At 43.7% G+C, this 26,073-nt stretch overlaps 1 protein-coding gene across 1 annotated transcript in view; it reads right to left on the bottom strand.

The window, feature by feature from the left end:
* PLB1 (phospholipase B1) overlaps positions 1-26,073 on the bottom strand; it is a 126,315-nt gene that overhangs the window by 20,411 nt on the left and 79,831 nt on the right. Inside the window, exons 36-48 of the mRNA XM_066623236.1 lie at positions 24,232-24,297; positions 23,207-23,307; positions 21,358-21,436; positions 19,716-19,820; positions 18,386-18,481; positions 17,832-17,903; positions 16,887-16,946; positions 15,507-15,567; positions 13,436-13,494; positions 11,388-11,455; positions 9,684-9,727; positions 6,339-6,438; positions 3,923-3,974 (exon numbers count right to left, since the gene is read on the bottom strand). Of these exons, the coding sequence (XP_066479333.1) occupies positions 3,923-3,974; positions 6,339-6,438; positions 9,684-9,727; positions 11,388-11,455; positions 13,436-13,494; positions 15,507-15,567; positions 16,887-16,946; positions 17,832-17,903; positions 18,386-18,481; positions 19,716-19,820; positions 21,358-21,436; positions 23,207-23,307; positions 24,232-24,297 (963 nt within the window). The remainder of the gene's footprint in view (positions 1-3,922; positions 3,975-6,338; positions 6,439-9,683; positions 9,728-11,387; positions 11,456-13,435; positions 13,495-15,506; positions 15,568-16,886; positions 16,947-17,831; positions 17,904-18,385; positions 18,482-19,715; positions 19,821-21,357; positions 21,437-23,206; positions 23,308-24,231; positions 24,298-26,073) is intronic.

The following is a 26,073-nucleotide window of genomic DNA, read 5'->3' as shown; positions in this document are numbered from 1 at the left end:
GCTTTGGAAAGTTGTACAGTGATCTGTCAAGTGCTTGATGGTCCCACTCTCAAACTCTCGATTCTCTATTGTGCAGTAAGTTCCAGTGCAATCAATACACCCCTCCTACATCTTCCTCTTCGTCTGAACTCAGTCACCCAAGGCAATCAAAAGGGCTTGCAAGTCTTCTGCAATATGCTCAGGCGGATCTCTAGGGAAAACAAATTCCACAAATGTGGGGTAGCCACTGAGAACATCTATGTTTACATGTGCTTCATGTCCTTTCTTGGTGCCTCGACATCATTGTCTGTCGGTTTGAGAAACTGTGAAAGTGCAATAAGGGCAGAGTCTATTTCTTAGGTATGCCCGACTGATAGCCATTAAGGGCCTTACAAATGTCAGCCAATTATCTTGAATTGCACCAGGTGGACAATGGAGAGCAAATAGAAAAGCTGAAGCACTGGCATAATTCTGCTCTCAGTGGCTCAGGGATGGACCCATCTCATGCTGCCTGTGCTGCTGAATGCTTATTAAGGGCAGATTTGTGTATGCAGCAATGACATATTCTAGTCCCAAAGACCAAGGATAAGAGGTACATTTCTTCCTCATAGGTTCCAGCACCACACGGGATGTCTTGAAGGGATGGTGACCTTTTGTGTGCTTCTTTTTTTCTATATATAGATGGGACCTAGGTATCCACTGATTTGGTATCCACTGATTTGACTCACCACTGATATTGAGGTCCACCTTTAAATGTCTTATAACAAGGGGAAAAAGCCAAAATTCGTTTTCCTCACTTCGCCCTGTTAAAATTATAATTATTTATTCCATTAGATTCCATTATGCACCCCATCTAGTGGCTGAATATAGTGTCTATACCAATGCATTCTGGGGCGACAAAAGAGGAGTGAGAAACCTGGAAGTGGGTCTTTAAAGCTATTTTCCCACTGACTTGGTATCCACAGATTTTTTTTTTATCCACAAGGGGGTTCCAGAACAGAACCCTCTGTGGACAACAAGGCACAACCTGTACATTCCTTTCAGATGGGATTGTAATCTGTATTGCCAAGATGGGGTGTAATCCAAAACCTGTGCAGACAAGGAGAAAAGTGGTTATAACTCCCTCATAGCCCAATCCTGAGCTTCCCAGCATGCGGGGCTGTAGCAGTGCTGAAAATGGCTACCGCTGCATCCAGCATTCCCCAGACAGCTTCCGCCACCTGCTGGGGAGAAAGGGACTTTCATCCCCTTCCCCTGGGTAGAGCAAGTAGCCCCACTATGGGGTTACTCAATTCTACAATGACTCAAGGGTCGGTGTAGAAGTTAGATCCTCCATGTTGGACAGATGGCCTGACATGGAGGCTCAGGACCTCCCCCCCGCCCCGCTCCATCCCCTGGCATGCCTCCTCCCTGCCCTCCCTCCACCTCCCCCCACCCCAGAATGCCTCCTCCCCACCTCCCCCCATGCCCCCCATGCCCCCACCTACTTCTCTGCTGCCTGGCGGTCTGCATGACCACCAAGCGGCGGTGCTCCGGTACTCCGGTGCGCTAGCCCAATGCCAGCCAGTGCTGGGCTAACACTGGCACTCTACTGGTGCTAGGGCCTGCAAACGTGCCTTACGGCACTTTTGCGACAGTGCGCACCAGCAGTGAACCAGCGTGTGTTGAATAGGATTGGGCCCTCAGTGTCTAGACTTCCAGCTAAATTCACTGGTTCCTCTCTTCCCCAACTGCAACATGTCTTGAAGTGGGTAGATAGTACTATACAAGATGACATCAACCAGAAAGGTACAGGAAGCCATGGCCATGCAAAATCTGGAGAATTGGCCAAGACACAGGGAGCCTGTTCAAGGAGAATACAGTACAGTACTCTTGAGAGGTTTGGTATGCAAGCAGCAGTGAGAGAGCTATTTAAGAGACCAATATCTCAAAACAGTGCAGACTGAAAGCAACAAACAATGAAAAGTGACCTGTGGAGCTGCTTCTGCTGAGGCCTTGTTTCCATAATTGGGGAACTCACTTTTATTGGCCCAAATGAACAGCCTCCCCTCTATTTACATAAACCAAGGTTGTAACATCTTTACAAGAGAACATGAGAACATCCTTACAAGGGGGCATATATCCAGATTCCAGCTGTGGCAAAAGGCCTGTAGCAGGCAAGGAGCAAGACCCTTGGCAGACCATGAAATCACTTTACTCTCTTACAGTGGGAGGATCCCCACTGTTTAATCACTCTTAACCATTGCCCTGCACCCCTGAAGAAACAAGAGAGCACGTAAGAGATGTGCAGCCCCCCTACTCCCAGTGGATCAGTTAAGAAAACTGCTTGTTGGATGCCCATGGCTAATCTCAGGCTTCCCCCTACATAAACTATATAAACCAGTGTTTCTCAAACTGTGGATTGGGACCCACTAGGTGGGTCATGGGCCAATTTCAGGTGGGTCTCCATTCTTTTCAATATTTTATTTTTAATAGATTAGACTTGATGCCTCCATAGGATGTGACTGCATTTGGGGAAATGTTACAGACCTCTATTTTGAACAGGCTGCTATGTATATTCTTTTAACAATGATAGTCAATGGGACTTACTCCTGGGTATGTGTGGGTAGGATTGCAGCCTAGGATGGTTAAAAATGTTCCTGCTTGATGATGTTGCTTCCGGTCATGGCCACTTCTGGTGGGTCCTGAGAGATTCTCATTCTAAAAAGTGGGTCCCGGTGCTAAATGTGTGAGAACCACTGATATAAAATATTTAAAAACAAACCAATAACCCAATCCTATAAGGTACCCTGCTGGCAGAAGGAGCATTCCACCAGTGCTAATTGCCTTAAGGTAGTAATGCAACACACTCCAACAGTGCACAAGATGCATGGTGCTGCAGCGCTGGTGGGAAGACCAGAGCTTTCCCCCACATGCTAGTGGATCCCTATCTAACGAAAAGATGACTGTTCAGTTGGCAACCACCTCCTCTGGAGGCCACTGCTTCAATTAACACACAACTGGATTAGATTTAGCCATAGAGTTGGTGAAGGAACTAAAATCAAAGGCCCGTCTTTTATGTCACGAACAACTATGTTTACTCCCAGTCATTATGCTCCCAGGATGCAGCTTTTGTACAGGTTCAAATCTGCTAAGCAAGTAAGGTGCAGCCATCCATGGAATTTTCCAAAGAAAAGACAAGACTTCCCTCCCTCCCACCAGCTAGATATGGAGTGGGCATGACTGCACTCAGGGACCAAAATGGTGGCCTCCCTAAGGCCTGTGGGATCTGAGGCCTCTTCCACCACCTCAATTCAAATGTCTAGAGACTGGCTTGGGTCATTCTCTCCTGGCGTGCGTCCAGTGTCATGTACATGTGTAAGCAAGGTGTCAGCACAAAATACTAAGAAAAAGTGTGAGGTTTTCCAAACCTCCTAGAGGTCTAGAAAGGAGTTCTTCCTTGGGTTAGTCTGTTTTTGTAGCATGTAACATGACTCGTTTGCTTGAGGCATTCACTGGTATTTGCTCTGCATCACTTTTTTCCGTAGTGTATCTGCCTCTGCTTCTGGCACCACTAACGTTTGAGCTGTACAGCCCCTTGGTCAGGGTGGGGACAGTTCATTGGAAAGGGAAAGTTTTTGGTTTAAAATTACTCCACAATTTTAAAATTATATGATTCACAATAGATTTGCATTGACAAAAGGACCCATATTAGTTGGTAATGCAAGCACTTTGTCATCTTTAGGTAGGGAGCTAATTAATCTTGCTCTCCCCCCCCCCCCACCCATATCACTCCCTTGCACAAACACATATAATGCAATACCAACAGAAGATTACCATTTTGTTATAATCACTGAGGATCTTAACCACAACTCTTACTCAGCAGTGCCATGGATGTCTACTTCACACAGAGGGTTCTATGGACTGCTGATTTCTCATTTGTCTTTTGCAATACATAACTTACCAAACTGCTTTTCATCAGGTCTACCAATTCATATGCTTGGGCTGGGAGACTCCTGTGGAGACAGGAAAGGAGATTGTGCAGACATGTATCCTGAAATGGTAAGCCCAATGAAACCGACAAGGGAAGGATTGTCAGAGAATAGAACTAGGATCTGAATATCCCGATGATGCAGATAGTGTTTTCTGATTATTCCCCAGTAGTCAATTTGTGAAAACATTTCTCAAACGAAATTGATTTCCCCCAGTGTTTCTTATTGCTGTTTTTTGTGACTTTGTTGTGTTTTATGAATTCTGATTTCTTTTGAGTGCAATTATTGTAAGAAGGTAGAATACAAATTACTGCAATACAAAACAAACAAACCCTTCTCATGTAACCAAAAACTTATGGGAGCAATATAACTGGAGAGTCTGTTCACTCATGCAAATTGCAGTTCGTCTTCTATGAACTGAAAAACTGCTACTTTTCTTTTACCCAAAGGTGAGTAGTGAAGTGCACAAGTTCATGGCTCTAACACCACACTTTTAGTTATCTTGGCACCCACGGTTGCAGGGTAAAGGCAGGGCAAAAAAATATTAAATAGATAAATATTTGTGCTGGTTAGTCACAGCATATCATTGGTATGGATAATGAGTCCTTGTATGATTCTGGCTAAAAATTCAGGGCATCCCTGAATCTATTTTCCTACAGTTAAATGTATTTTATCTATAGTATCTTTATCCTGCTATTCCTCCAAGTTGCTTAGAGTGGGATACAAAGTTCTTCTACCCATTAGTCTCACAACAATCCTGTTTTTGGCTGACAGGGAGCAACTGCCACATCATCCAATGAATTTCATGGCAGAGTGGCAATTTGTAACTGGGTCTCACTGTTCCTAGTTCAACACTCTAACTACTATACCATACTATCCATTTCAAAAGGACTACTAGCATCAGAAAACAGTGGTAATCCTAATAATACCACCATATTCTTCTAGGCAATGCTATCATTTTAATGCAGAATCCAGATCAGGTGTTTATAATTTAAAGTCAGTGGTTTTTCTGTTTTCTCTTAATTTTATAGAAGAGGTCACCCCTAGGGCCAATCTGAATTACATATGGAAAAGCCTTCTTCATAAGACAGAGCAAGCATGAAAAGCAGTGGCTGCACAGGTGGCTGGTGGAAGTTCCAGAACACTACCAGCCTGTCTGCCAAGCAGCCAGTGGCCCTGCCAAAGAGAAGGGAAGTTCAGATCAATTATTTTTGTTGAAGGATTGGCTCTGACAGCGCATATTTGAAGCGAAAGCACTAAATTCTCAAGGCTGCACTTGGAAGCTCTGTGCTATTTCACAGCCATGTCACCTAACCTCTAACTCCCGCTGCAGTCAATTTAGTGCTTGGCGAAAAGTGATCGATGGAGGCCCACAGCCACGAGGGCTGCCAAATTCATTCAGACAGGTAGAATGCTGGAAAAGGGCTTTCTAGTAAGAGTTTGTCCTTCGACTTTTAGGCCATGCTTATATCTCAGAAGGAGGTGAGGTGAAACATGGAGGAACTGAACTAGAAAATTATCTATGAAAACCTGAGGCGAAAATGTATTTCACGGGGCATGAGTCGTTTCTTAAATTGTGTGCCACTGGAATTAATGAGCTAGGGGTACATGAGGTCTGCTCAAAATGAATTGCACTTCCATGACCAGCAGCAAACAGCCTTGTCCATTATCGGTGCACATTAGGAAAGATCCCAGGTGCTATCCTGCCACTGTATTGTTTTGCTTGATGGTCAGCCATTTCTTCTGCCAAGCAGAAGAAGAAGAATGCCTAGATAATGTTCCTCAGCGGCCAGCTGAAATTTCTTAATGGGGCTACAGACATCTCCCTGGAATATCTGGAATATTGAAAGCTACCAGAACTAGAGGTGATACCACCACCCCCAATTAAGAGGAGGGGCTGATGATGTGGCGGGGGTGGGTGGGCAGTAGCTATTCCAGATCTTATCACAACAGATGGAGATTCTAAGGAGGAAATCTGAGGACTCATCAGGGGCAGTTGGAATATAACTGAGGGGAGGGCAGAGATCGGTAAATGGGAGCAGTCACAAAGTTGGTAGTAGGAAGATTTGGGGGGGACGGATGGACAGGACCCACAAGGCCACAGCATGGAACTTCTCTCCCCAGACTCCAAGAGCTTTCAGAAGATCACCCAGGATATTCTACAGTCCGATTAAATATTTTCCAAGTGTGCAGCATAAGGAAGACAACATTGGTGCTGTGTACAGGGCACCCTGGTCAGAAAAGGCTCTGGAAAAGTCATTAATCCAACAAATGTGGAGTGTAATAATCTGTGCTAACAAGGGCCTTCAGTCTGGGAGCGCAGTTTACGTTCAACATGACTGTTCCCCGACCCTTCGTTCCATGTCCAAATGAAAGGTCACTGCTTACTGTGCTGTGGCTCCTTCCACTGCTCTGTTGAATCCGGCAGTCTCCTTCTGGGTGCCAGTGGAGGAACCAACGAGGTTTGAATTAAACTTTTTCAGAATATCTGCCAAAGAAGGAGAAACTCATGATAAGTTTTCGCAGGATGAATAAGAGCGCCTGTTAACTCTCACAGATCATTTTGTAGTTAAAGCACGAGGGTCTGGAATTCTGTTGCCAGGACACTAATGGCTGACACACACTTTATAAATGTGCCCAACATTGCAGCTGGGCAAGAGGGGGAAGAAATACTGCAGAAAAGAACAGAATCGTCCCCAAATCATCTCTATTACCCTCAGCAGAGCTATTGTGACAAGTCTAAAATGTCAATGCAGAAGGACTGGCTCACATTTTTTTGCTCTGAGAAGTTCTTCTCATCATTTAACTGATCTGAGTGAATTCTCATTAGGGCAAAGCCAAAATGTCACCCTGCCTATTTCACCTCCCCAGATGGTGAAACCGAAGGTGCATTTGATGATTTGGAGGGTAAAATGGGAACCTGCCTTCAGGACATTAAATGATGACGAGCTAATCAGAATACTTTTTCTAATTTTAATTTCAGTAACATATATATTGCACTATAATGCTTCACATGAGAAAATCAGAACCAGAATACCAGCATTTGCTTCGATTAGAATCCTGCTTTCATCTACACTGGAAAAACGGATAAATCCTGAAGTGCAAGCAAAGGGTGTTTTCACAGCAGAGTCCTTTAGTCCTGCTGAAGTATTGCTTTTCTGCAATTAGCTGCAACTGAAATTGAAATAGAGGTTCCATACAGCATTTATTATATGCTTCTATATTGTTGACTTACAATTAAGTTCCATTCAGCAAAGGACTTTGACAACCTGGAATACACCTAGACCTCTATGCACATACACATTAGGATCCAGGGTGTACATTAAGTTGAAACTTAAGTTGCACCTACACAAAACCACCACTAAAAGGACATATTGTGCCTGTGCGAACACGCCAATGCAGTGATCTGTAACTCAGGTAGCCAGTATAAGGGTATACTGCCTGCAGGTTCAGCCTGTTTTTTTGGTTGGAACTGCACAGAGGAAGTGTTTCATTTAAAGGCACAAGTGCTCTGCAAAAGCCTCAATAGAGCTTTGCTTATCCACATCGGACAGACTGGAGCTGCAATTGCGTTTTATTACCAAAATATTGCCATAAATTAGTTCTGAAAAACATGGAAGGAAAACCCAGAAAGCACTGGAAGGCAGAGGTCAGTCACAGGGGTGGGTGGGGAGCAGGAGATGGGGCTGGGAACCGACTGTTATGCTTAATCCCAAGCCTTTTCCCCGAGCAGTGTGGAGCCAGTGGTGTCACTAGGATTTGCGTCACCTGGTGCAGGAAGCCTGCGCGTCACCCTGTGCAGTGGGCAGGGCAACGCCCCAGGTGGTGGGCGTGGTGATGTACCATTGCCCCGCCTCCACTGGTTTTTTGGCTGTACCTTTCGTTAGAACACAGATATTTCAATGTGGTTTGTTTCATTGCATTCTGCATGAAATTACGCATTGCTTGATATATAACATGATGGTCTTGTTCCTCCAAACTCTGATTTTAGTGATTTTGAAAACTTGTAGAGTCTCACACACAAACTTGTAGAGTTGACACATACATGTCAACTTACTGACACGCTTACTGACACAACTTACTGACACACACGTGTCAACTTACTGACAACTTATTGCAGCAGTTCTCAAACTTTTAGCACTGGGACCCACTTTTTAGAATGACCATCTGTCCAGGACCCATTGGAAGTGATGTCATGGCCAGAAATGACATCATCAAGCAAATTAAAATAAATAATTATAAATAATTAAATTAAAATAAAAGAAATAATTAAATAAGGGGCAGCCAGTCCTGTTCCACCAAGTGAATCTACTCTGAAGTAAGTCCCATAGTGGTCAATGGGGCTTACTCTCAGGAAAGTGTGGGTAGAATTGCAGCCTGTGAGCTCAAGCCTATGCATGTCTACTCAGAAGTAAGTCCCATAGTGGTCAATGGAGCTTACTCTGTAGTCTGCCTGCAATAACAACCCCCCAAAAGAATCAGTGAGCTTTTCAGCCCTCCCAGTGCCCAGTTTAAAGTTCTTCTATTTCAGGCACATCAAGATAAAGACCCTTCTGGCTTTGCATGTGCAAAATAGAAAACTTTTCCCTTACCAGCTCAAGCCTCTTTTTTGTCCTTTTTAGTGGGGGGGGGGGGGGAGGCTGCCTTCTGGAGCATCTCCAACTCCATTGGATCGGGACCCTTCTGGGGTCCTCACATTCCCCTTTGCCTGGCCTGACCAGCAGCCAAGGTACATCTGCCTACTCAGGAGGAAATGCAACGTGAGGTTGCTTTGCTTTCCATAGGGCTCAATAGACTGCAGCTGGGAGGGAGGGAGGGATGGACCTCCTTCTCCCTTTTGTGTTTTTGGGGACTGCATTCATTGGATCAGGACCATTCTGACCTCCTTGGAGTCCTCTCAGCTGCCCTTTCCGATGGACTACTTGCGAGTAAACGCGGCCACATGGCTTCGTTTGGGCTCAGGCTCGCAGCTGGGTGGGATGGGACCTTCTCGGGTGTTCTTTGGTGGCTGCATTCATTGGATCGGGACCATTGTGGTGTCATTGGATTCCTCTCAGCCTGCCTTTTCTTAAGGACTATGGCCAGTACGCCTATTCACGAGTAAACGCGCGATACGGCTCACTTTCACTTTCCATAGGGCTCAATGCATTTTTTCTTTCTGGTTTTTTGGCCATAATTTTTGAACAAAAGGAGCGATTTCAATTCTGGTTTTTGCACTGCACTCTGCTGGCCATTCTGCACCCAACGGTGTATGGTGTGACATGGTAGCTCCTAACCCCGCAAAGTTAGCATGCACTCCCCAGGGCATATCACCCCCCTGGTGCGTCACCCAGTGTTGCTCGCACCCCCTACAAACGCCAGTTTGTGGAGCGGCTTGAAACCACTCTATTCTCCTTGGACTTGTGCCACCTCCTGAGGAAGAGACCCATTGGGACCACGGTGGCTTACCCGGGGTAAGGGGAAGAGTTTCCCCTTACCTCCAGCTGAGCCACTTCTAGCCCCAGTCTTGTGCTGGATACAGCACAGCCTTCCTGGCCTCTCTGTTCTAGCGCAAGATAGAATTGCGCTGCACAACATTTACACAGTTGAGGCACACACATCAGGACTTTTGCCACCTCAAGCAGATGCCTAGTTGCCTCTCGAATTAGGTATTTCTTAACATTTGCTCCAAGGCAGAAAAAGGCAAATATTAACTTTCTTTCTTCATACACAGATGTTTCTCTGGATACTTACTAGGTAATGTGGTATGGGTCTCCAAGCTTCCATCACTTCCAGCACTAAGGAAAAGAGAAAACAAAATCAGTCAATGGAATTGCACTTTATCAAGGACACTCCACCTGCCCCAGACACACAAAATTATGCTATCTTATTAGCAGATGGAGATAGATAAACAAAAGAAGAAAAGAAGAGCCTTCCTAAATAACTGAAGCTGACAGGAATTAATTGAAAATACTGAAAATTTTCAGATGAAATCAAAATAGCAGATAGAATACAGGCCCTTACAACACTACCCCCTTTAGGAACTCAGAAACGCTATCCTCCACAATGAGGCATGTAGCACATACTCTCATCTGACCTTCTGAAGCTGACCTTGCTGATACGCTGGTGAACAGTTATTCAGTGAGGTCAGACTCCACTGATGTCTGCCAGTGCATATCTAAAGCTCTCAGACTTTAGGTGAGTCAATACCTGTCATTCAGGCCACACTTGTGCAAGAAATTGCCATGTACCCTCCACACTAATTTTCCAATGCATTCCTCTGCATTACATGGGCAGGCAGGTATTCAGCCATCCCAGGAATCCTTTCTACACATTCCCAACTTCCCTCTCCCACTCACTTCCCTCTCCAAGTTTGGTCTGAGATCTGAATACCTGTTAAACCATTTCCAGTTCAGATAGTGGCTAGAAAAAAAATCCTTTCCACATAGTGGGGGAAAAAATGGTGTGGTCTGGTCACATGAATCTACTGTAAAGTAGGGTAACAGACACGAAAAAGCAAGACAATTTCTGACGCACTTTGACTAGCCCTCAGGTTTGCTCGTTTATGTGTATTTGTGACACATATGGCAAAACAACATCAAAGATCATATTTGCTCTAGACTTTTCTAATACATAATGGCCCCCATCTTATTGCAATACGTTGGGGGGAAAACTACCACAAATGTCTGAACTAAAGAGATCCAGTGCAGCTTATGAGACACATCAAAGACAAACAATGTTACATTATTACACATCAGAATTATGCAAGCTGGCTGTTACTGCTTCATAATCTCCATCCTACGCTGCCACTCCCAGTGGAGGTCTGATGGCTCGGGTGTAATCTTCCACCTTGATCAATTCAGAAATTATTTGCTGAGATGCAACTTGTGATAGACTTGTAGCACTGCAATTCCCAGCAAAGGTTGCTTGATGGCAATGCATTGCTGAAAAGGGACTAATAAGGTCTTTGAACTTGGAAAATAAGTTGCATGTTTGGGCATGAGGATGTGTTCAGAAAGACAACCTTCCTGCATGGGTGCAGCTTTCATTTTCATCTCTGTAATGGCAACCTAAACAAGGTGACTCATGGCCCAATCCTATTCAACTTTCCAGCTCTGGTGCAGCTGCAATACAGCCTGTAGGCAAGGGAACAAATGTTCCCTTACCTTGTGGAAGCCTCCATAACTACCCCCCCCAACATAGGATGGAGCACAAATGCCTTAGGGCCCAATACTATCCAAATTGGATAGGGCCCAATTCTATCCAATTTTCCAGCACCGATGCAGCCATAAGGTAAGGGCACAAACACTCCCTTATTTTGAGATTTCCATGCAGCCTCCCCCCACCGCACATGCCCCATTGGCACAGCTGCATCGGTACTGGAAAGTTGGATGGGATTGGGCCCTTAAAATTCTTTGCTTCTGTAAAACTAGGCAGAAATTTTAGCAAAAGTTCTACCTCCAGGAAAGTCCTCTCCAAGCTGTTCCTAGATCACTCAAACCAGTTGCTTGGGCTCCTATAGCAGTCTGTAAAGGAGAACAAATCATAACAATGACAAATGATAAAGTGGAAGGAAAATTGGGGGGGGGGCTGTCCCCATTGCCAAGGCAATCTGACCAAGACTTTCTTAAACCAGTTGCCTTGACAACAGGAATGTTCCTTTTTTCTCCCAAACCCATCCCCCAGCAAGCAGTTTTATACCCTTTCACAAATGGCTGACAAAAATTTCCAAGGGGGAGTTGTTTTGCAGGGGCAAGAACATTAACAAAACGTGTTTCCTGTTGCTTCGCTTCAGCCCTACTAGATAGGCCTTCTGAAATTAAAACTGTTAGAGGATGGTTTGTTGGAGAGTGCTTGTTTATGTAAGAAGGAAGTGAGAACAGCAGCATTTTTAGAGCTGGAAAAGACCCCTGTGCGCATATACACACTCCATAAATCCTCTGCTCTGCACAGCCTTTACGTAAAGTGTTCCTGACAGATGTTAGTTTAGCCTTTTCTTCCAAATATCCAAGGAAACGTACAAACTGCCTAGACATTCACCTACTGTCTTGCAGCTTGGAAATTCTCTCATGTTTGAATGTGACTAATGGTTTTATTTCTTAACCATGTTTAAGCTAACATAATTAGTAAATCAATTTTATTCCCAACTAATACTATATTTTTTTGCTACTAATAATGTCCATGGTTTGAAGTAAGGTGGTCTGGCTATCACTGCTTTGGTTTAAGTAGCATGAACGTAAACCAACTGACATAATGCATTTGCCTTTGGATGTCTGCACTGTATCTGCTCCTGGATCTGAATTGTACCTACATTTCCTTGGTAACTGGTATCTTCCTAGATTTCTTTAAAAAAAGAATGTCTGTGGAAGGTTACACAATTATGCATTGCCTCCCTGGTGGGAAAAGTGTGGCACATTTGTGCTGCATGCAAACAATTGGAAATGCAAAGCAAAATGCACAAAAGAGGTAGCAAATGGGCTGACAACATTTTGAGTGGTGGGGCATGGACAAAGGTTGCAGGAAGAAAGTAAAAGAAAGCCAAAGGAAGGGCTGCTTTGGCCATCTCATTACAATCATGGTAGCTGTTTTGGGAATTTATAGTAGCAGAGGTTTGGAAGGGAGCCAAGAGATTAGTAGTCCAGACTTCAGTTGAGGACAGTATGTCCTCAAGTATCTGTCACCGACTATCAGCCAGCCTTCTTTTGAAGCTCACAAAGAAAGAGATGTCATGATCTGACTAGGTATCTTATTCCACTGTGCGACATAATAAGGGATATCTGTACATGCATATATTTGTATCTTTTTTAAGCAGCAAAAGACATACACATCCCTCTTCAAAAAAAAGATCATTTGAATATGCTGTACAGGACTGACTCCAACTGTACACATCTGCAACTATTCCCAGATCTGATATGGCAAATGCTCAGATCAGCACTGAACTCCTATCCACCTGGAACTGATTTGCTTTCAATAAAGATAACAAGCTCTTAGGGGTGCAGTTTTCCTCCTCCATCTGGTTCTAGTCTCTGGTTGGTCCAGGAGCTGTTCCATCCAGTGAATAAAGAGAATGCTGAGATCTCAAAGCCAAACAGCTTCAGCAGCTCCTGGGTTCTAACACTTTCCCACTGTTCCCTAATTTATTTTTTTAAAGTCCTACACATTTCTGTACGTAGCTATTCATGAGACTATGGATCTGATCTTATAAGATGCATCGTCACTTTCTGAACAGAGCTTTATCTAGTGGTTTTTAAGATGATGCTTTGTTCAAGGTTTTACTAGTGGCTAAATTCACACTTGAAAATCTTCATAGGCATCTTGCAGAGAATCAATACAAGACATGCAGCTTCCCAGATCATTCAGATGATACATTTCACTGAACCAACTGTGATGGCTGTGAATTCTCCTTTGCTGAGCTACAGGCATTAACTTTCATTTGGATGTCAACTGATACTGGAGCATTCTTTGGAGAACAGAATTTCCCAATCTAGTGCATGCGGTGAACTTACCGTCAAAGAATCACCCAACGCTGCTACCACTTGGATGTCAGCTGGCCGCAGCTCATGTACTAGACCATGGGGAAAAGGACATGGAGGAAGGCTATCATTGGCATGACATGCAGAATGGGCTAAACTTTGAAAATATATAGTTGGAGCCAAGAATAGAAAACCTGAACACATGTAGAGCCTCAATCCTATGCACCAGCAAGCAAGTTCTATGAAACACAGTGTTGCTCATTTTCAAGTAAACATGCTAAGATTGGGCTTTTTCTATGAAAAAGAAAATGTGAATAGGCAGATCAATGATGATGAACATTAAAAATACTTGCTATGCAATAAACATTCCTCATGAGACATATTTGGCAATCCCTTTATTATCTTTTTTGCTATACTCAGTGTAAATCCCACTTTGGGGGCAATCCTTCATACTGCTGAAATTCCATTTAAGTCTATGGGATTTAAACCACCTGTGTTTTGTACTGTACTAGCAGCAGCCCTGAAGGCACTTTTGCTTTGATAACAGGCTCATATCAGAGCTCTCAGAGTCCCAGTTTTAATTTTAAAAGACGTTTTATAGCCCTTGTGGATGCAGAAAAATATTTGAAAATGCAATGGCCAAAAAAGCTAAAAGATTAGAAATCAAGAACAAACTAAAATGAAGACCGCATTAATTTTATCAAGGGCCTTTTCCCTGTAATTTTGCAGAAGTATAGCTTTGTAACTTTTTTTAAGAACAAAAATGAAAATCAGCATGGTTGGAATGCCTTAAATTGGGAGTGTGTGTCTACCACTATCCATGCAGAGGTTCCCCTACCAGAGCTAGTTCAGATTCTTTGGCCTCTATAACACTCATGGGTCTATCCCAAGTAGTTTCTGGTCCCATACATTCAGGAGGACTCACCTGGATTTGGGAGGCCGGATTGGATGACTGTGACTTGGGGATGGGGAAACTCCTTAAAGGTTAGTCCTGTGAGACATTTTGGCCTTTTGCCTATAGGGTCCCACTGTATTCTGTCTTGTTTCCCATGCTACTTAACATCTACATGAAACTATGAGGGGGAACTATAAGGACAAATGATTAATACACAAATGACACACAGTTCCCTCTCTCCTTTTCATTATTAGCTAGGGAGGCTATGTTAAAGTTCTGGACCAAGGTCTGAAGTCAGTAATAGAGTGGATGGGGCAACCAAAGTTTAATCCAAATAAGAATGAGGTGCTCCTGGAATTGGAATGGCAGTTCAACCATTCTTGGATGAGGTAGTACTTTCTTCAAAAGTTCACAGTTTGAACAAGGCCTTGAACCTGGATGTCTGGGCAGCAGCTGTGGTGTTGCCCAATTTAACTTTGTGCCCCACTTGTGTCCATTCCTGGGGAATGCAAACCTGCCCATGGGAACACATGTCATAGTTTATAACATGCCTGGATTACTACAATGTGGCCCTCATGGACCTGCCTTTGAAAAATTTCAGCTGGTCCAGAGTGCTGCAACCAGACTATTGATTGGTACCAGTTGCTGGAAATATTTCACACCCTTGTTACAACAGTTTCACTAGATTCTAATGTGTTCCCAGGTCCAATTCAAAGTACTGGTTATGACCACTAAAGGCCTTATGTAGCTTGGGATCAGAACATCTAAATGACCGCTTTATCCTACATGAGACTGCCCACATATTAAAAGATTCCTACACATCCCACCAACATCTGAGTTTCTTTTAGCTGGAATGTGACAGAGGCCAAGCCTAGGCTTTGGAATTCCCTACCAAGAGGAGTTCACCTTGCCCCCTCTTTTTTGCCCTGTCCTGTCACTGAGTGAAGGCCTTTTTTAAAAAACAGACACCTTGTCTGTTGATGTTTTGGTCTCCCTGGCACTGACTAAACACTTTTAGTTTCCTATAATAATATTTTATCAGTTGTCTCTGCCTTTGGTATCAATGACGATATTGCTTTAGGGCTTAGGTTTTTTCTTAATGCACTGATCTGTGTTGAACATCTTATTGAGAAGTGGGAGAAAAATACCTTTAATAAATTAAAAAATCTAGTTATGCTACTTTTTCTTTTTACTTGTCTTGTTTCTCACCTGATGTTGGGACTCCTTGGGATACAGTCTGTCCCGGGCATGACAGGTCACTACCCCAGTTCTTAAAGACAAATGTAATCAGCATATAATTAAAATATGTTAATATGTCACATACACTGGCATGAACTAAACAAATAAGAAATCCAGTACTGACAAGTGGTCAGTGCCAGAACTGTAATTTCTTTTATATTGAGTCTATATATATTTGTGGGTATTTGGAAGCCTTTCCTGGATATACGCGTACATATAGCATGTGAAATTTACAATAGTATAGATTGCTTAAATATAATATATCCCTCCTTTTTTTCTTTTTTCAAACAGATATATCTTAGTTTCTCTTTGTAACAGTCTTGAAAACAGATACTGTATATCTTAATTTCAGTTTGCAATTGTTTATGTTCTTAAATGTATTTTTTTCTTTCACAAAAATTTTTAAGAAATTTTGAGTCTGTAGTTTTGATAACTATAGTATAGTTTTCAAAACTATACCATAGTTAGTATAGTTTTGTATAGTATAGATATATACTATAGTTTTGTATAGTATAGATAAGTATAGTATAGTTGAGTATAGTTTTGATAACTATACTAGAGAGAAGGGAGTCAATTGGACACTATATCACAGATCAAGTCAAGATCTGGACACTATATCACAGATCAAGTCAAGTCAGTATCTGGTACCAGTCATGTCTGGAATAAATCCTGAAATTAATAGTGCACACATCTGTGTGTGTCCATCCATCCATCCATCCATCCATCCATCCATCCATCCATCCATCCATCCATCCATCCATCCAGAATCACTTTCTTTGACAAGAGAGATGAGACTTTAAAAATCATTCAAACAATGTCACCTTATTTGTGACCTGTTGTAACCTAAACTATACTGCTTATGACCATGAGTATACATGTGCTGGAGAGGACTGACTGAAGAACATATAAGTATGAAAGTATGAAAGGGCTAATGGTTCCATGCCACAAAAATATATCCCTCGTCTTTTCAATCAAAAGATGGGTCCAACATTCTGGAAAATAAAAACGGGCATTCCAAACCCACTGCCCAAATGGTTTGAGCATCCAGTATTCTGCATTCACACGCAACTGTAGGACCTACAGGGTCCAAGATGGCCTATGCAACAAACAGATAGAAGTGCTGGTGTGCAATTCTCTCAGGCTACACTAAATATTCTTTTATGGGGATGGCATCTCAACTTTGGCTTGAACGGAAGCACAACTGTATTTCTGTGCGCTTGCACACATATGAAGTCGATCCAACCCAAAACCATAAACGGTCCATCATGTTCTGTTGGCTGCTGGTCTCTGATGTGAAATGTGATTACATTCTGTAGATGGAAGCAATTTCAGACAGTACAAAGGAATCACCTGGTTTGGCTTCCCATGTGTGCCATTGCTATTCTTGTAAGTTCCCAGGAAGGGGTGGTGCTAATAGAGAAAGAAAACGTACATCAAATATCAAATGTGGCAGAAAATATTTGAGCATCTTGTGAAGTGATACAATTGGTTGCGTAGCTTTCTGGGGAGGGATGATTGCTCCCCAGGACATAGAGAACTGATGTGTAGATGAGCCAAGTATTGCAGAATGAGATGGAGGGCCTCTGACATAGGAAGCGTACCTGGATTCTCTGTGGGGCAGGCTGCCCAATTCTGAGCTGCCCAGTGTGCTAGGCTGCTGTGGCATCTTGAGCCCATGTGACAGCTGCCAGCAGTTCCACGGGGGAAGGGGCTATTCATGTGCAAGCAAAGTACTTTTGAGTACTTGATGCTGCACTGGCTATTTAGCCAGTGCAGAGTATCAAAGTTCAGTGTCAGGCTGAGAGGTTCAACACAGGACTCTGGATCTGGTGGAGCTCAGCTCTGCCAGTCCTGCCCCTTCCCGCTTCGCCCACATTCCCCCTGACCTGGAACACCTCCCCTTGCCTTCCCCCCATGGCCCCATTTGCCTTTCCACAGCCTGGCGCTCCCATCGAGTACCGGGCAGTGGTTGTCTGTCTTTCTCCCGGCACTAGTTTAGCACAGGCTTGCACTGAGCCAGTGACCACATTTGCGACACTGTGTGTTGGCACTGAGCCAGCACGCAAAGGTCAGGATTGGGCCCTTAGTCCTCCAAAAAGGGGGTTAGGGGAAAAATTGTTGAGACCGCATAAGATATAAGGAGTCATAAACATTATAAATATGAGCTGTACATATTTTCTAAGCAACTGCTGCAAGAATCTTAACAGGAATTTGCATAAATCTGACACTTCAGTGACATACCCCAACAATTCATTCCCACAGAATTCTCTTGTTGGAAGATGGTGTAATATTTACCAAAGTTGGGCAGCTCAGGCTAACATTTTCCATGAAGTTGAAAGATATTGTCTTCTCTCCTACAGGCTGAAGCTGAAAAACAACAAACAATAGATTATATAATTTTTTTTTACCCTTCTCATTCATACTAATTATTAACAGACAGTATGGTGTATTATTCATCTAGTGATTTGAACCCCAAGGTACCTTGCAAACATGCTGCTTTTCTGTATACAAAAGGACTCAACTTCACTGTATTTGAAATAGAACTAAATTTTGAATGAGTGAAGCAGTTGGGCTAGAACTGCTAGTTGATGCTGCACTGGCTGAAATGGTGAAATTGTATCTAGAAATCTCTCTCTCACACACACACACACGCACGCACACACACACACACGCACACACACACACACGCACACACACACACACAAAATCTCTTGTGCATTCCATCAAGTTGCTACTAAAAATGTAAGGGAAAATGAGGTCTTTGACATGTGTAATGCACACATTGCCCAAAAAAGAGAGTGTGGGTGCACATGTGAACAACATTTATGCCTCAGAGATTGATGTCCTACCATATTGTTCCAGAGGGCCCTGGAGAACTCAGAATGTGATTTTTGACTCAGATGAAAACAGTCTGGTGCAAAGAAGGAGATATCTGGACGTCCATCCTGAAAAGGAAGAAAGTATTTGTGAAAACAATGTCTTAAGAACCCTCAAGATATAACTCATTTTTCATAGAGCAGCCATTTTAACCTGAAGTGACTTTTCCTAACATCCTGTACAAATCCCATAGATTTGCTGGCTTTTGGTAATTTAAAAACACTCATTGATTGTAAATGAGGAAAGATTTTGAGTCACACAGCATAAAATCTCCTTACACTCATTTGACAAAAATGAATGTTCTACCAGATTCAGCCCAGTGCCAGACGCACACCACCTAGAGCAAAGCAAGAGCTCGGGGGAGGGGGGGTGAGGTTATTTGGGGTGGGGGTGGTGTTCCAAGGGAAGGCAGGGGGAGGGTGAGGAGGAGCCAGGGCTGGAGTGGTAGATCCAGAACTCTGTGTTGGGCTTTCTAGCCCAACGTGGAGTTTCTCAATTCTGCACCAGCAAAATAACTGGCGCAGATTTAAGAAGCCCCATTGTGGGGCATGGGGTTTTCCTTGGTGAAGGGGACAAAAGTCCCCTCCCCCAAGGAGACCTCTAGCTGTGGGCACTGGGAAGCTTAGATTGGGCTGACACCTCTCAGTGAGTTAACAGTGTCGCAGTGTTTCTCAAATTATCTGCTATCATGGACTGATATATGAGAAACATAACACATGAACTCTCACTTTGTCTTTCTCTGCCATGACTGCATCCCAACCCACCTCCTATAGAGAGCGGATCAATCTCATAAAGGCTTGGAAAGGACAGGTTTGCCCCCAAATCACCAGAGACAATATAATCCTGCAGGTGAATCCTCAGTAGGAATTAGTTCCAGTCCAGTTCCATGTGCTCCAAATTCTTCAAGCTGCCTCTGCCCTTCCCTAAGCTCCCTCTTTCTCTATGCACAGCAGTAGAATTGCTAAAGAGGTGTCCTCCATTTTACTCTAGCACCTGGGACAGCTCTGAAGGGGCGGGGCCGCTTGCAAGCTGTGGTGAGCCGCCATACAAAATGTAGCGCTTTGCACCCCATCTATCTATGCTACTGATTCACAGGGATTCCCTTCTTCTTGTTGACCACCCCCTGTTGCTCCTGGGTATTAAGGCTGTAGCAGTTTGGATCAAGCTTGTGATCTAGAGGCTGAGGCTTGATCGGACTTGCATCATAATAGTTTTACATGCAGAGACTGAAGATCACAAGAACATCCAAACTTACTTAGAATATGAGCAATGTTCAACACCCACATTAAACTCAGAACACACCTGTAAGAGAGGTAATCTGATGGAACGGAGGAAAGGCTGTAGTACTACTGTGAAGTCTTCCTTGGTGTCGTATCTGCCAGTCTCTACTAATTTTTGCATGCTATTCTGTGCAAGAAAAATAAGAGACCATTCTTCATTCCCTCAGTCAACTTTAGAGCCAGACAAAAGCACATGTGCTTCTTATATTAACTGCCAGCCATTAAAGTATGCATTTTAACCCTTTATCCAAAGTACCCAGTGATTCTTTCTTTGAAACTTCACAGCTCCTCATTTTGCCCAAGTAGCCAGACTCTAAAATCAGATTAGGCTTATTGTTTCTGATGGATGATATAGGCAATTGTTGGGAAATTTCTATTATCAGCAATGATCAAGGCTGTAGTCAAAGACTCTTCCCAAATTCTGCATGGAAGAGACACAAATATTATGCTCAGTTTATGCAGATGATGGAAGAATCTAGATGCAGACATACAGAGAAACACAGAAAGCTACCTCCTATTGAATCAAAGTATTGGTCCATCCATCTCAGTATTATCTACATTGATAAGCAGCAACTTCCCAGAGTTTCAGAACTTACAGTTCTAAAACCATAAAACCAAACAAAAGTTTTAGAACACTGGTTTCCAACCTGTGGTCCAGCAATTTATTTGAGATTAATAATTTGGGGACCACAGGTGGTCCGAGAGACCCTGAGAAGCGGTCTGTGAGGTCTCAGGAAAGAAATATTTTGATCACTTTCAGCATTTTGCTGAACAAGCAGTCCCTCATGGACCACCAGAGAGGGTGGAGAACAGACTGCCTGTAGCTGCAGCTGGCAGCAACAGCAGCAAACCACAAATCTTCTCTATAAATAGTAAATCTCTAACAAATCTTTTCTAATTACAGGCAGCCTGCATTATCCACGGGTTCAGTACCTGTGGATTTCTTCATCCATGGGTCTCCGAACCTGTTGGCCGACCTGGAGCCTAAAGAGGCAGGGGAACTGTGCTCCTCTCACCTCTGGAGGCTCTTCTGAAACCCGCATCTGCCCACAGCCTTCATTCTGAAGTCTGCAGAGGCCGCAGGTGGATGCATGTGGCCTCTTCGGGCTTCAGAAAAGCCTCTGAAGGTGAGAAGAGAAGAGCTCTGGTCGGATTTGGGGGCAGGGGGCGGGCGGAAACTGGGTTTTGAATACTTGCAGTTTTCCTTATCCACGGGGGCTCTGGGAATGGAACCCCAGTGGATAATGAGGGCTGCATGTATTACAAAATTAAATGTATTTTTTGTGTGCAGGGGTGGGGTGGGGGTTGTATGTGGTCCATGACAATTCCAATTTTTGCCTCAGTGGTCTGCGGTGTCCTAAAGGTTGGGAACCACTGTTTTAGGACCTTCCCCAGTACTGCCTGTAGATGTCAGTGACTGAACTTGAGATTTTGCAAAATTAGGTATAAGACTGGGCCCAAAATGTTGTTAGAGTCTTTTGAGGAACATATACAATTTTTCTTTATACTTCACAGTAATTTTAACCAATGTTCAAAGGATGGCCATGAGCAATATAAGGTGTTATTTAGATATTACTACATATTGCAACAACATTCAGGAAAGTATATGGATATAGTTTAGGGGAAACGCACAAAATGGCAGTATTGATCCTCGTAGAATATACCTGGTACTCTCTGACAGCTTCTTGCATCATTTGCTCGGATGAGCTGCCTTCCATGGAGAGTACACAGCTACAGTGGCCTCTGAAGATGAAATTAAGGGGGGAGAAGCACATACAGAACTGGTGAGAAACAGGTGAAACTTTGAGGTACTTCCCGTAATGTTCCCGTAACTACGAACACAGCTTAATACCTACTTGGAGACTGTCAGTTCCTATAAACTTAGTGATGAAAGTGAATGGAATGTTCTACTGCAATTGCATCATGATCCATTTCTATCCATTTATTTTTGCCACTGCTTGGTATATTTACTAACTAAGAGTTGCAATAAAATGAATGCCACCTTAAACAACATTCTAATGGCTTTACTTTTGCTTTTCTGTCAATATTATGTAATGAAGATTGAGATGTGGAAAGCATTCCTACTCAGCTGGATCAAGTGAAGGGCTTATATACCATTTAAGTCATCTTTTCAATAGTGTCTTCATTGTAGGGAATCCAAGGAGGAGCACTCATGCACAATGTTATTGTTTTACTTTAGCTATCCCAGAGCCCAGTCCTATCCAACTTTCCAGCACTGATGCAGTCGCAATGCAGCCCCAGATAAGGAAAGAAATGTTCCCTTACTTTGACTGCCCTCACCACAGTATGCGGCACACACCCCACTGGCACAGTTGCATCATCACCAGAAAGTTGGATAGGATTGGGCCCCCAGCAACCAAAGGCAGTTAAACATGACCTATTTCCCTTATATCTGTGGTTTCAATTCATAGGAAATCTGCTAATTTAGGTATGTTGGAGAAATTGCAACCTTAGCATGATTTAATGAGGTTACCACATATGGACTTTTCTGACAGTTCCTGCTAGCTCATAATTAGTGTGTTTCAAAATGTCTAACACAAAATATTTTGGAAGATGTTCTTGTGGTTTTTGCTATCATGGGCTTTTGCCTCATTGGTCATCTTTGAGTGTTTTCTTTTGTGCTTTCAGCTATTTGACTTGAGGTCCGCTCTTTGTGCTGGAGTAGAGCTGATGTCATGGCTGCCAACCCTCAGCAATGCTAGGACTCAAGACTCTGAAGGAGAATAAGCCAGTCAGATCTGGGTCACTAGTACCAGTTACAGAGGTTGGAACCCAGGCTTCAACACTGATCCCAAATGGGGAGGCCAGGACTTTTCAACCCCTCAAGACCCTCAAGGACCTCTAGAGATAACCCCTTCTGAGCCATATGTACTGGAAGGGCCAAGCCCTGCCATGTAAGAAGCCTTTTGCTCTCCAGTGCCTGTTCAGTCACTCAGCAAGTGCATCAGGCAGGAAGTAATGGAGAAGCTCCAGAGTGCTCAGCTCCCTGAGGTCTGCCTCTTTTGGAATCTTCACTTTCCACACAAGTGGGAGGATCCTGGGAGGTATTACAAGGACCAGGAGTAATACAAGGGTTCAAGTAAAGCTGATATTTCACTGGAGCAATAAGTTAGCTTGCTGTGATTTCTCTTAGGTCCTGTATCCATGTGTTCCTCAGATCCTGAATCTGGGTCTTTCTTTATTCTGCCTCTCTGAAAGAATCCTTTGATTTCTAGTACTCTTGCTCATTGAGGGATGAAGTGGATTAATTTTCTTGCTGCCTGGATTTCGCCCTTGACTCTAGATGTTGATTGGACTTCTCACTTCCTTGGCTCAGCCATGGCATTTGCCTTCCCCGAAAGACAGAACAATCATCATCATTTAGGTAACAGCCTGAATCCCATCATTCACTATTTATTTCTAAAGAACTTTCAATGAGCAGGTCCCTGGAACCCAAAACATCCTTCATATACTTGAAAGGTTGGATGAAAGATTGGGCTGACGTTGCCTTACTCTACTAGGTGTGCAGGACATGGTAGTCTGCTGTCCAAAAACAGCTGCCTCAAGGGAAGAAGGTCCATTACCTCAACCAGGTTAACAAAAGCATTAGGCACCTGATGGGGAAAATGTTGTCAGTAGAATTCAGGCAAGAGTACATTAACAGTCCAATCCTATTCCCAATAGGCAAGCATGATGTAGGGCCATTGGTGCAGTTGCAGGACACCAATTAGGAACTAGGCTATCTTGGAGATGTAAGAAATAAAAGGTTTACTTATCCTCCCAGCCACTGCATGGTCTCTGATGGAATTCCTCAGATCTAAGCCAACTCTTGCTGGCATAGTTCTGAGGAGACTGCCAGAGGGTGAATCAGGGGCAGGGGTTCCAGGTATGGAGGATGCCAGAGACGCCAAGATCCACCCATCCCACCCCCCCAATTCCCACCAGCAGAACCCCACTGGTAGCTGATCTGTGCTGTGCTGCTGGAAGCAAGCAGCCTTCTGGCCTTTGCACTGGTGGTAGCGCTGCACGGACTGGTGGAGAGGCTACTGCCTCAGCCCTGATTAGAGGGTGATAAAGACTTTTCCTAAGGCAAAACAGGAAAAAATTCTAGGACCAAGATCTTTGAATTGCCAGTTGCTATGGTCAGCTTAAGCTTGTGGCAGAAGGGGGACTTAAAAAAAGAAAAAGTTCATGGGGCAAGGTAGATTTTTGTCACATCATGCATAATATCTGATTTGACTTTGTGACACCTGTGTCATCACAGTCCACACAGTGATTGTAACAGAAGTATATGAGCTGCCTTTGTCGAAGAACTGCATTTTCCCGGCAGCAAAAAATATAGTTTTAGCACAGAAAAATGCAACACCCTCATAGATGTGACTGAATGTTTGCATCAGTGTAAATTGTGTGAAAGGTGCACAATGTGGTTCCACTATCAAAGGATAGCTCGGAAACATCCTAAAATATGGGGCTTTGAATAATTATGCAGCAAGACCCTGAGAGGAAAGAAAGATGCTCTCCAAGGAACCATCACTTACCTCTGCATGGAGAATATCAAGTGCTTCTCGAACATAGTTGGAAAAATTGGCAGCGGAATATTGATTCTAATACAAACAGAAGATTGAAAAAGGTTACTGATCTTAGCAAACTGATCAGAGCCTATAGACCACGGGCAGCCCAATCCTGAGCTGCCCAGAGCATGGGACTGCCGTGGCGCCAAAAATGGCTGCCGCAGAATCCAACATAAACCAGACAGCTGCTGCCAGCTACTTGGGAGAAGGGGACGTTTGTTCCTTTCCCCTCGGTAAAGAAAGTAGCCCTGCAATGAGGCTACTCAATACTGCAGCAACGCTTGGGCAGGTGCAGAATCAAAAAGCCCTGTGTCGGGCCATGTAGCCTGCCCTCCACCCACTCCACTCCCTTCCCCGCTACACCTTCTCCCTGCCCACCCTCCACCTGCCTCCACTCCTCTGCTCCCCTGTAATGCCTCCTCCCTGCCTCCCCCTACACCCACATCTACCTATCCGCCACCCATCAGTTCGGGTGATGGCTGAGTGGTGGAACACCAGCTATCCCCTGGCATTAGGCCAGCGCCTGCTGGCGCTGGGCCAGCTCTGGTGCTCTGCTGGCACTAAGTCCCATAAATGTGCCTTACAGCATGTTTATGACAGTGCACGCTAGCGGTGAGCTGGCGTGCACTGCATAGGATTGGGCCCTCAGCCCTTTCCCCTGTTCCTTGACGTGTGTTAGTCTTTTCCACTGCAAAACCTTATCCTATTATGATCAGGGCTGCTACACATATTATGGTTTATATAATGACACAGATTCTGAGATCCACTCTTGTCTCCAAAAGAAAACATAACATGCAACATGCATTGTAGATCAGAAGAGGACACAGGTACTGGTGAGCTGCCTTTGCATTTACCTTTTGAGATGTACAACAGAAGTAGAATACTTGGTGTTGTGAATCTGACCATCTTGATTATCCCTAGATCTAGCTAGGGATCGACCTAGATAGATTCAGGGATAGGTCTAAAACCTATCTCTACAGTTTTGCATAATCTGGCTGGTGACCTAATGATCCTTGAGAGTTGAAAATTTCTCAAGTTGTTTGTATGCTATAGCTATCTGCTACTGAGGAGGCCCTACCTACTTTAGGTTGGTATTTCTTAATTGAGCCTAAGACACAGAAAGAGTGGGGTCTTTTTTCACTGGGGTTGGCTAAACAAGCATGTACCCATTGCATTCTTGGAATATGATGCAGGGTTAGTGGCTGTGCTACCTGTTCTAATAATCTGTAATATCAATATGTGCTTATTTTCAATGTGCTCTGTTTGTATCTTTGTAAGCAAGCAAATGCACTACATGTCTCCAAAGTTCTCATGATAAGGAAACTGATCCTATAAAGAGGTCACTCCTGAACTTGTACTCCTCACTTTCTGAAACAATCAATACCAGTCTCCCAGGAGTTGCTTAGATACTTGAATCTATATCTTCAAAGTTCAAGCATTGTGAAGTCTTCTCAACCTGACCTTTTCTGGTCCAGTGTTTCTGTCGCTCAGTTTGGTGTGGGGATGGGGATCACTGAACTGCTGAAAGCTATCCAGTAATTTTTCCTTAATGACTGTGGGACTTTTGTAATTCAACTGGCTGAAAATTACTATGGCTTGGATACAAAGGTGTGCTTAGGCATGCCCAGTGAGATATTTATCTTTTTCCCTTGATATGACACAAGGAAGATGTCAGAGGTTTCGGGGACATGAATCCAGACCCCAAGGTCTGAATCTAACCCTAAGATGTGAGAAATTTCTCACTGCCTCTCTCACACTTCATGCATTTTTGGAAACTACCATCAAAACATTGTCAGCAAATGTGGAAGG

This window comes from Tiliqua scincoides, chromosome 1 (assembly GCF_035046505.1).
Source record: "Tiliqua scincoides isolate rTilSci1 chromosome 1, rTilSci1.hap2, whole genome shotgun sequence".
NCBI classification, from domain to species: domain Eukaryota; kingdom Metazoa; phylum Chordata; class Lepidosauria; order Squamata; family Scincidae; genus Tiliqua; species Tiliqua scincoides.
The sequence above is the reverse complement of the archived record's forward strand: the minus strand, read 5'-3'. Positions and strand labels throughout refer to the sequence as shown.